General features: G+C 34.5%; 1 protein-coding gene across 1 annotated transcript in view; it reads left to right on the top strand.

Annotated features, from left to right (window-relative positions):
• The window catches only part of LOC124532613 (carbonic anhydrase 1), a 29,460-nt gene that overhangs the window by 702 nt on the left and 16,129 nt on the right, over nt 1-12,629 (top strand). The window contains exons 2-4 of the mRNA XM_047107598.1: nt 960-1,109; nt 8,128-8,266; nt 8,801-8,997. Of these exons, the coding sequence (XP_046963554.1) occupies nt 960-1,109; nt 8,128-8,266; nt 8,801-8,997 (486 nt within the window). The remainder of the gene's footprint in view (nt 1-959; nt 1,110-8,127; nt 8,267-8,800; nt 8,998-12,629) is intronic.

The raw sequence follows: 12,629 nt of genomic DNA, 5'->3' as shown, positions 1-12,629 counted from the left end.
GAAACAAACTCCCTAACGCGGTTCCCGTATGGGTTGGTGGAATACACATGTGGCAGAATTTCTATGAAATTTGACACATGCAGGTTTCCTGACGATGTTTTATATCAACAAAGTGTTATCATCATTGCATAAAATCGCTAAAAACACAAACGTTAGTTAATTATTATATAAGAGTGATAATCATTTTTTAATGAGGGTGCACTGAATGCATCATTTTTTTCTAAGAAATTTCTTGTATTCATGTATTTTATATTAATACAAGTATGTTGGAGATATTAACAAAACTGATATTATCTAACCCACTCAATCATGATAAATATAATTTGGACGTTATATTGTTTATTTTTTAATTCCCCTTTTCCATTTGTCTATATAAATATTTCGTTTTCATACAAAGTAGATATATATTTTCTGGATGGTGGTACTAGGGTTCACTATCCTTAAACGTTCAAACTGTAGACCAATTGATAACTTTTTTAGATAAAATCGAAATTTTTAAAATGCCAGACAGACGACGAGACTTTTTAAATAAATTATGATTCCTCAGTCTTAGTCAGCGAATTATATTTTCAGTAGAATCTTAATTATAAGTGAATAATTTAGTGGTAGAGCTATGTGATAGCCCGCCTGGGTAGGTACCATCCACTCATCAGATATTCCATCGCTAAACAACAGTTCGCAGTATTGTTGTGTTCCGGTTTGAAGGGTGAGTGGGCCAGTATTAGTACAGGCACAAGGGACATAGCATCTTAGTTCCCAAGGTTGGTGGCGCATTGGCGATGTAAGGAATAGTTAGTATTTCTTCCACCATTTACCATCAGGTGGCCCATAAGCTCGTCCGCCAACCTAATACAAAAAAAAATTATTGAAAAAATGTGACGTAGAAATCTTAGGTTTCCAACAGCCGTTAAACACTTAGCAATCTAATAGACTTAATTTTTAAAATTTTTATTCGACAGCGGAACAGATTTCAAAACTCCGAGCCTCTCAGTCGCCTATCGCTATTGCTGTACAGCGCTGTCCGACCTGGTCATCACTGGAACCACTCCGCTTCAAGCGCTATTGGGACAACGACTCCAATGGAGTTCTACTCAATACAGGACAAACAGGTATCATTTTTATTGCCCGATCATGGTATTTCATCATTCTGCCATCGAATTCCTAACCAATATAAACCAATTCCTCGGTAAATTTTGTGTTCTTGAAAATTATTTTATTCTGAGATCACGAAACATATGGAAAAATAAATCATTCTCGCGAAGTTCAATTGTTTGCTCGACATATTATTTGATCAAGATGGCAATTTTCAAGGGAAATTAACATAACGAATACTGAAATGGAAATGCAGCTTCCAGTTCTTGACTTTTATAATTCACTTTTAAAGGCGAAAGAGAACGAACACAGCCAACTGCCAAACTTATAAATTGAATAATGTGTATGTAGAGTTCCCTTCCTCCTTTTTAGGGCAATCTTAGGAACTCATTTGACCCCGTTGCTCTATTGGCACGGGTTGGTGAATAGATACACTTGTGCCAGTTATTTTATCGAGGTATAGGCGTCAAAATATTATTTATAAACCCAAATTATTTAGTACACACGTTCATTAACCTTATCCTTTAGATAAATCTCTTTGATATTTAAATTAAGGATATTTTCCAGGCAACGTTTCAGGGAAATTAATCGAGAAGCTAGATAAAAAGTCGTTTAGAAACTTATAGAAAAATGAGAGCCGGTTTCAAGTAACGCTATGAGAGATTAAAAATTAAAAATGGTCTTGAAAAATTGCGACTTCGCGATTTTCGAGTTCATCAAATCTCCGGTTGTGACTTGTGAAAGGGGGTAATCCCTCTTCAGTGCGAGCATTTCTATCTGTGTTCACGCTTTCGGTATAATGACGCAAATATGAGTTATGATTAAGATCAATCATTATATAGTTTGTCACCCTTATTTTTTATAGCATAGGTAAGTATCTCATATATGGTATATTTCCCACTGCTTGGCTAAGGCCTGCTCTTCCATTAAGGAGAGGGTTCGGAACATATTCCACCACGCTGTTCCAATGCGGGTTGGTGGAATACACATATGGCAGAATTTCTGTGAAATTTGACACATGCAGGTTTCCTCACGATGTTTTCGTTCACCGCCGAGAACAAGATGAATTATAAACACAATTAAGCACATGAATATTCAGTGGTGCTTGCCTGGGTTTGAACCCGTTATCATCGGTTAAGATGCACGCGTTCTAACCGCTGGGCCATCTCGCCTCTCTCATCTCGCATAGGTAGGCTATCTGGCAAACTATAGACAGTGGATCCATAAAATAAATAAATTCATTACACCAATATATACATTACATACAATTGAACTTATCTTCCTTATGGCTAATATATAAAGAAAAAAGTAATACTTAAAACTTATTTTGTGATTCCTCTTGTATATTCTTAAAGAGATTAATGGATTATAATAAATTGTTACAGTTAGTATACCTTTGACATAAGATTCTAGCCGGGGAAGTACGACAGACTTTATTTGTTTTTATCTCGTGTCGGTGAAGGAAGATGTCATGATAAAATGGTAATTGAAATTTTGTACCATTTAGTACCAATGTTTACTAGAATAGGTCAGATCTCAAATAGAGACACTTTTTCCCAATAGTGAGACATTAATGGGCTGTTAGCGTATTTTATTTCTATTGTACAAGTGGACGGTCAAATGGACCATATGATGGTAATTAACTATTCTTTACATCACCCATGGGCTGAGGTGTCTCTTGTGCCTGTAGTTCGCTCATTAATCTTCAAATTGAAACTGGACATAACTAAGTTTTGCTGTTTGCAAAAAGAATGGTCTAAGTCAACCACCTACCGATAATAGTAACTCGATATAAAAATAATCGTCATAAATTGTTTTAATACCAAGCTAATCATCATTCTCCTGCCCTTATGACAATTTTACTTATAGTCAGCGCAGCATGCCTTCTTCTTCCCTACTTCTATATCGGACGTCATCTCACAAGTAACATTCTTTCCAGCCATATCATCTTTCAGACAATGTTTTAATACCAAGCATTAAACAAAATTTTAAATTTGGATTAACTTTTCCAATACATCAAACTCCTTTAGAAGCTAAATCCTTCGGATCGTTACCACTGAACCGGCCTCTATTTATTTATCTAAAGAATTTTTGGTCATCAATACAGTTAGCTAATACGTCAAGAGATAAGATATATATAATATACTAAAACACGTGCTATTCATCACTTCGCTATTACGAGCATCTTGGCACATTTATCAGAACACGTCAAAATGGATTTAAGGGAGTTTTTTATCGTTTTATTTTTTTAAACGTATGATGACGTATATTTATCTATACTAATAGTATAAATGCGAAAGAAACGCTGTCTGTTACTTCGGATTTAGATGGAATTTGGTACAGGGATTGTTTGAGTTTCGGAGAAGGTCCTAGACTACATTTTTAAGTTTTGAGTTATATGTAATTTTTTTATATTTATTATTTTATATTAATTTACTTGGTGGTGGACTTTGTGCAAGCCCGTCTGGGTAGGTATCACCCACTCATCAGTTATTCTACCGCCAAACAACAGTAATCATTATTGTGGTATTCCTGTTTGAAGGATGAGTGAGTCAGTGTAACTACAGGCACAAGGGACATAATATCTTGGTTCCCAAGGTTAGTGGCGCATTGAAGATTTAAGGAATAGTTAGTATTACTTACAGCGTCATTGTTTATGGGTAATGGTGATCATTTACCATCAGGTGGCCCATATGCTCGTACGCCAACCTATATCATAAAAAAAAATTCGTGCGGGTAAAGCCTTACAACTAGCATTGTATTCAATAAATCGATTCGAAGACACGATTGTCTTATTACGTAAACAATATTTTATAATAAACATCTATGTAGTTGTTTTAAAATGTAAAGAAATTGTTGGTAATAAGTTATGTGTAATTTATAAAATTAATTATCGTAATTAAAATACTTTATTCAAGTAGGCTTTTGCTAGATTTTGAATCGTCATCTCACGAGATTAAATTAAAATGAAGTTTGTAGATTATACATAGAACTGAGGAGAAACTTTTGCTTACAATATTATAAAACTCCATTAAAATTATTATCTTAAAATTGAAAATGACTTTAATTAAAATCATACTATTGCTTAAAGAGTTTACGTAAAAATGAGTGCTGTCCTGTTCCAATTTTGAAAGTGGTAATTGCGGTTTCAGGCCCAAACAAGCATCACTGAATTTTCATAAGCTTAATTTGTGTTTATAATTCATCTTGTGCTCAGATTTGGAGGACATAATTCCAAAGTGTATCTATCGACTGGTATTGGAGTAGAGTGATAAACTGGGCTCCAAAACCTGGGCTCAAAAAAAAAGAGATGATATTTTCAGGATGTTATTTTTTGAATATTACATTAGTATGAAACTATAAAAATATTACATGTAAACGATTAGTTATACGCTTTTATATACTCTCATGTGTAATCCACAATTGTTCCTAATCAGGAACACTTGTGGCGTGAACCAATCGGTCAGGACATAACCAAAAGTATCATGTAAATATCATTGTAAAGTAAGATAATGAACATTGCTTATTTCTAATAGATTTTTAGGTTTCGGTTCAACTGGGGACTTGAACCCAGGACAAATTTACGGCCACATAAACTGGTTTCTAAATCAACGATCGAATCAACCATAACAAATACTACTTATACTAACACTAGCTGTAATCCGCGGCTTGGCTGGCGTAGAAAATATGATATATATTTACAAATTAACTTAAAATACTACATTGATAAGACCTTTTTTACAACTCTTTTTTCCAATTAAAAAGTAGCCTATGTCATTTCTCAGACTCTAGACTATTTGGGTACAAAATTTCATTGAGATCGGTCCAGTAGATTTGGTATGAAAACGAGACAGATAGACAGACAGAGTTACATTCACATTTATAATATTAGTACCCAACAACCAACAACAGCCTATAAATTCCCACTGCTGGGCTAAAGGCCTCTTCTCCCTTTGAGGAGAAGGTTTGGAACAGATTCCACCACGCTGTTCCAATGCAGGTTGGTGGAATACACATGTGGCAGAATTTCGATGAAATTTGTCACATGCAGGTTTCCTCACGATGTTTTCCTTCACCGCTGAGCACAAGATGAATTATAAAGACAAATTAAGCACATGAATCAGCGGTGCTTGCCTGGGTTTGAACCCACAATCATCGGTTAAGATGCACGCAAGACTCTGTACAATATTAGTATAAACATATCAATCATTGGGATATTATATGAAGTGACACTTATGTTCCGTTCGTTTATAAGATATTGAATAGAAACGGTATAGCTATAGAATAATCCACTAGATTATATTGTAATACTAAGATACGTTTTAGAGATAAACTGAGCAACTTTATAAACAATGTTTACAAAACTCAGGTACGATCCGCTTAAAATATTTATCATTTATTAATCCTTATCAAAATGAATGATGTAATAATCTTAGGTATTAGCATAACAATGAGTGATTATGTATTTTTTTTTATTTTTCAAAAGCATATTTAACTTTCAAATCTTTTAATTGAATTTTAAATCCTCTTCGAGCAACAGAGATTGAGTTAAAATTTTTGTTCGAATTTTTCATGCTTAGTAGAATCGGGTTTACAAACTTTTGTATAACTCACATCATTTATTTACATAAGAATTATTGACATTAAATCCTTAAATATATAGAACTGTGAATTAAAATTAGTTACGTAATTAATAATTATTATTGTTTAAATGTTTTTATCGAGGTTTTATTTTCCGTTTTTGCGGGATTTTGTCCAAACATAAATGATTAGGACTACCTAATCTTTAGATAAGAATTTCCGAACATTTGTACAAGTATTAAGTATAACTGCTTTGTATTCTTGATGTTATATTGTACAGTCGGAGTAACACAACCTTCGTCGGTTTTCAAATTAATTCCTTTATCAAGTCTTAAACTCTTAGTACCTTTTGAATCAAAACATCAAATAATTGCGACGAAATATGTCATTCTCGATCTTTAAAGCAGATTGTTGCTCAAACTGAGCACACGAAAATAGATATTAAGGTGACGAACCTTTTCCCTTAACCTTTTACCCCGAATGTATATTTACAAAATAACTATTGTTTATTATCAATATTGTCATTGATTATGACATCTCACTCTATCGCTTCCACTGATGACGGGACTTCTTCTGGTTAAAATGCTGCTGGCATTCTTGCCACCATTCTACGCGGACATTTATCCTTTAGATATTTTGTTTCGTTATATTCTTGATGTATATTATTATTGTATATAAGTATTGTGTCATATTGTTACAATATATACAGGATACAAGATTTTGTAGATGATAAAAGCCGTGGAATTAATACCTGTTGACTTCCAGGCAGGATATATTAATTTAAATAATTGTATTAACAGACATGACTGTATTTTTTTAAATGTTGAAAAAGAGTAACTACTGAGTTTCTTGCCGGTTCTTCTCGGTAGAATCTACTTTCCGAACCGGTGGTAGCTTCACTTAATTGTTAAATGACGATTCAAAGTGCTTGTAAAAGCCCACTTGAATAAAGTTTATTTTGATTTTGATTTTGTTATGTTCATAATATTATTCCAACAATCGAGGAAACGTGTGGTTATATAACAAGTACCATAACTAGTCCTGAATATATGATTGAACCAATGACATAATCTGTAATCTGTTGTCTAAAATTTAATGTTTTATGAATGTAAGGATCTATGCGTTTAATATTGTGTGTATATTTTGTTTGTTACGAATACATAATCGTCTCGAATCTACGACTTCTTTGCAGACATTTATTTATATTGCTTATGAATACCATAAATCTGAAATATTACAAATTCACAAATTTAAATTGCGATCGGTCGGTACGGAGCTGGCACGTTATGCTGGCACAAAAAAAAGAAATTACATATATGATGGTAAAGACACTGGTAACATATCTGTGGAAATATAAAGTAACAAAACAAAGAAGTATATATCGAAGATACTTTATAAGCCCGGCGGAAATCGTAGAGTCAGAGTTATAATATATCAATTGTCTCCGTGGATGTGAAGGCATTGAAATTGATATACTGCAGCACCACAGCCTCGTGTTAAAATTACGTAGTATAAAAAAAGTCTATTAAAAATTCAATCAAATTATGTACATGTTTATTTAAATTTTGGGATGTATCCTTAAAACAAATCACCGTCATGTGAATTCGGTACGTGCTATTAATTCTCATATATGGTATATTTCCTTGGTGAATAAAAAATGTTTAACTTTGAACATAACAAAGATTGGCTTTATACGAATTTATAAGATTAAATTTCTCTTTACATTGTAGGATAATGCTGTTGATATATGTACAAAACAGGAAAACCGTTTACAGAATATGTGTAAAATATTTACATGGTTTTTGTAAGCGACAAACGTGTTTGTATTTCAGAAATAGATTTTTTCATTCCATTCGATGGTAAGTGGTCACTACTGACTGTAGAAATTGGAATTGTAAGAAATCTTTTGGAAACAAAAATATATGCACTGCCTATAATAATAGTGGCTTACTCAGTGAGTCACCGTTCAAACTGGTAAACATAACTACCTATAGCTGTTGTGTTTTCTGTCTACTATTGTTGATACACAAAAAAATATCAATTATATTTAACTCAGATTTACGAGCCAAAATACCAACATCCGTAACCTGAAAAATAATTTCTTGGTGATGCAAAGTTCCATAATTAATTACTGCTCAAAATGTCAGTCAAAAAGTTTGAAATGCGATTAAGTAGATATTTAAGTCTCCGAAAAAGGGAGAATAAAATTTAGTTGAAAAAATACAACATACAATTTTATCCTTCTCACCGAAATATAACTCCGTAATTTATTAACACCTTTGAAAAGTTATTTTTTGTTTAGGGAGAGTACAGTTTCTATGTAGATCTATTCAAATTGATATAAAAACATTTATATTAAGAAATGCATATTTCATAGTTTTTCAGAAAACAAATGAATAATTGCATTTGATTTTAATTTAAAGATTATTAACGTTAAAATTTTCTCCATTCCAGCGTATTTTACACTAGATTCGCCAACGCGACCCCGTCTAAGCGGAGGGCCTCTTATTGGCGAATATATCTTCGAACAGATGCACTTTCATTGGTCGGTTGACGATTTCACTGGATGCGAACATGTACTGGATGGACACGGGTAAGATTATTTTAAATTTAAATTTGAAATTCTTATTAGCAAATGAGTGGTTAGTTTTAAGTTTAAGTTATATTTGCCCATAAAAACTTTATTTCTATTAAGTTAAAATCACCTGACAGACCTCAAATTGAATGGCAAAAACAATTGCGTTCCAATACTTCATCAAACCTAAAATAAATGAGAAAAAAAAAACAAGAAGTGTCGTAGGACACATAGCTGGGTCGAAATTGCTTCCACTATATGTATTATTTTATGTTTTAAATAAAAGAGATAATTAAATAAATGCAGAACATTTAGTAATACACTATAAGAAATAAAATTGTTATTAAAAATCACGCCTGAATTAAAATAATAATAAAAAATGGTTTAAAAATAAAAAGACAGAGAAAGCGAGCGAAAGGCCGCAAAAGGATGATGTTTTTCTTACCTGACAACTTTTGGCAATTCACTCTCCTATTCATAGAAGAATGAAAAAAGACTAACAGACCTCACGTAAAAGATCTTGGTTCCAAAAGAAGCATTTTCGTTTTTCAGTTATGCAGCAGAGTGCCACTTGGTCCATTACAACAGTAAATACGAATCTTTAGAAGCAGCAGTGGAACACGCGGACGGATTAGCCGTAGTTGGTTATTTATTGGAGGCAGCTGACGCGCCAAATCCAAGTTTTGACATGTTTGTAGAAGGATTGGAACAAATTAGGAAGCCCGAAAATAGCGTCGTAGTCTCAGCAGGTTTGAGTGATTTATTTTATTTAGACAACAAGTCTAGTGGCTGTGTGTGTTTTTGTGTAATGTATGTTGCGACAGCCTGTAAATTTCCCACTTCTAGTCCCTTTGAAGAGAAGCTTAGAAGCATATTCCACCACGCTGCTCCAATTCGTGTTGGGATTCATATGTGGCCGAATTACGTTGAAATTAGACACATGTAGGTTTCCTCACGATGTTTTCCTTTACCGCTGAGCGCGAAAATTCAATTGTGCTTACCTGGGTTTGTACCAGTAATTATTGGTTATTATGTACGCGCTCTAACCACTGGGTAATCTATCTCTCTTCTGTTATAAAGTGTAATGTATATATGATATTATTAACCCACACATCCCAAAGTTTTTGTTTAATTAATTTTTGCTAGTTGTCATATATTCTTTATCTTGACCTCGGCACTGCTGGAAAACTTTTTGCATTTTTGTTTCACAATGTTGCCACTGGTGTACCTAATAATCCGTATCAGAACAACTTAATGAAATAAGCCACGGCTTTGCCCAGAAGTGGGACATTTTCACTCTGTTAGTTTTATCATACTACTTATATATCGTCCTGAAATAATATTTTTCGAAATATGAAAAATGTTACACAAATATTATATACTAGCTTTTGCCCGCGACTTCGTCCGCGTGGAATAGTGACTTCCGACAGAAAAGTATAGATAGCTGTGCCTGTGACTTCGTCAACGTGTAACTCCTTGTGTGTTATTAAATTAAAATGTATTGGTAATATTATTTTCATCACGTTCACATGGGGCTTAAGTACCTATAGAACCAAAATACTTTAGCGCAAAGCTTCCGGGTAAACTATATTGAAAGTTGACCCGTCCGGCACGTGAACATAAAGATTTCTAGAACTGCTAACACGGGAAAGAGCAACGTATAACTGACCATGAGAGAAACAACTGACACCGAGATCTACTCCGGCAACATGAAAAGTCTGCCCTTGAGCCTTATTAATTGTCATTGCATAACACACCGAAACTGGGAATTGCGTCCTTTTAAATTGGAATGGAAAATTATTTGGTATTAAGGGTATTCTGGGAATAAAGACGGTTTCTCCTGCACCGCAACCTGTTAAAATTTGAGCCTCGATTATATTTTGTTGCAACTGGGTTACTTTTAGTCGAGTTCCATTGCAAAGTTTTGGTGGTCTTAAATTTCGGAGTAGAATAATCGGAATGCCAATTTTTAAACAAATTTCGTGAGAAGGAAGTCCGGGCATATTTAAAGAATTTAAAAATTCTATCGGGTAATTAATAGTTTCTTGTTCATCGACCATTCTATTTATTGATCTATAAACTTTGCTTTCCCCCTGTATGTTCGACAGTATTTTGTTATTAATCTCAGTTGCCTGATCATTGCGAGGAGTTAAAATAGATCTTTCGCATAGCCAAGAATTGTCCCTATTCAATATATTTGTTACGTCACCGTAAACTGACGATATAAGATGTGATTGAGATTGCACTATACAACATAATTCAGGCGTCAGAATAAGTTTTCCTTGGTGTAGTTGTGGATAGGTACCTTCACCAATCTTTAATAATGTATCAGAAAATTGACTATCATCCGGGTTATCTCCAGTTCTCACTCGCATGTTTATAGTCAAATGCACCGACTGTATATCACGCCACAAATAAGAGCTTTTCAGGCAAGCCCTAACCTCATCAGCTCGGGTTCCCCGTGGTATTACCGGTAAGGTTTGTCGGAAATCACCACAAAATAAAACCGTGATACCGCCCATTGGTCGATCATTTTGTCTTATATCCCTTAAAGTTCTATCTACTGCTTCTACTGCTTTTCGATGGGCCATCGTACATTCATTCCATATGATTAAATTACACTCGCGTAATACCTTAGCTTTGTCACTATTTCTTGAAATACTACAGGTTGGACTTTCCGTGCAATCTAAATCAATTGGTATTTTGAACATTGTGTGAGCCGTTTTACCTCCTGGTAGCAATGTTGCAGCTATCCCGGATGAAGCTACGGCAAGAGCTATTTTACGTTGATTTCGAACATAAGCCAATATTAATTTAGTCAAAAAGGTCTTTCCAGTTCCTCCAGGTGCATCTAAAAACCATATTGTTCCCAAATTATTTTGGACACTTCTGCACACGCGATCATAAACTGAACGTTGTTCTGCAGTCATTATTGGGATACCGTTTTCTAATGTTGTCAGCAGTTCCATTAAGTTGTAGCTAATCTCTGCGGAATATTCCCCATTAGTTACTTCTCCGACTGAGGTTGGTGTTGGCAAACCATATTCACATAGTGATTTACCGCCAACTGCTGTTAACTCATCCTGAAGAGCTAATAAGCACTGATTTATGGCAAGATCACGGAAATTATCATTAGTTGTGCCTTCATCGTTGTTAGATATATTTCTAAGAAAGTCTTCTGAAAATTGGTTTTTATATTTTTCCCATAATTGTACAGCATCTGACAAATTACAAAATGTGAGTAATGTTACAAATAAATTACGTAACCGTCTTGGATTATCACTAACACAGGATTCTGCTAAAGCGTCATCCCAATGCTGATCATTTTCTAGCAAATGACGCGCTTGGCAAGCTGCATGATAAGTGGGAAAAACAACATCGTCTACTTTTCTCAAATCTATAAATGAGGTTGGTCCTCGCACAGTATCTAATAATAATCGCAAATAGAAACACTCAGCGTTGTTAGGATGAACGGCGTATACTCTGCCAAGAACATGTTCTTTGAAAATACCTGACTCACCATCTACAGGCCTGCCACGGCGTCTTCGATTAAAGACACCTCGTTGCTTATCGTAGGTATAATACGATGGAACTTCCTCATATAAAAGAGATTTTGCAAAATCATCAGTTTGGCAAAGTCGAAAGAATGCTAATAAAGTTGTTTGTCTAGGGTTCTCTAACCGTTCTGTGACATTTTCGGCGTTGAAATATATACGTTGACCACCTTCAAGATGAACATCCAGATGAGTCACAGGTGGAAATCTTTCATGAATGTTGAAACTTAAGATCCGCCACACAGCTTCTGAAGAACTTATATATCTGCCTGACTGATATCTTGTAACTTCATCATGTTCATTTCTCAAAGCAAATGTAGCTTGGTCACTGCCCTTATTAATGTACTTACAAATATATTTTATTGACTCTACACTATTACACATTTCAACATTTATGTGAGCTTGAAATGCTCTGGACAACACAGGAGAATACGGAACGACCCACCTATTGTCTAAAATAACCTGTTGTCCAGATACTCGCTTTTCAACAGTGAAACCACCAGTATCTCTTGAACGGCGACGATATAATGGGTATCCATCATGTCCTGTTACAGTTTCATCCACTAAGGCTTTTGGATATCTTTTAGTGCAACGACCGTCTTGCATGCAAGGAGAATTTCCGTTAAATACACCACATGGACCATGTATCATATGAGATTTAACAATGTCGTATAACTCAGGATCTGCAATCGGACTTGGAATTTCAGCACTGATTAAACTGTCTACATCATTAGGTCGAACCTTATCTTTTAACCAAACCAGGATATGTGCGTGGGGTAAGCCGCGTTTTTGCCATTCAACACTATACATGTAACATAATACTTCTC

The sequence above is a fragment of the Vanessa cardui genome, chromosome 9 (assembly GCF_905220365.1).
Source record: "Vanessa cardui chromosome 9, ilVanCard2.1, whole genome shotgun sequence".
NCBI classification, from domain to species: domain Eukaryota; kingdom Metazoa; phylum Arthropoda; class Insecta; order Lepidoptera; family Nymphalidae; genus Vanessa; species Vanessa cardui.
Note: the sequence above shows the minus strand (reverse complement) of the source record. Positions and strands in the feature narration are given on the sequence as shown.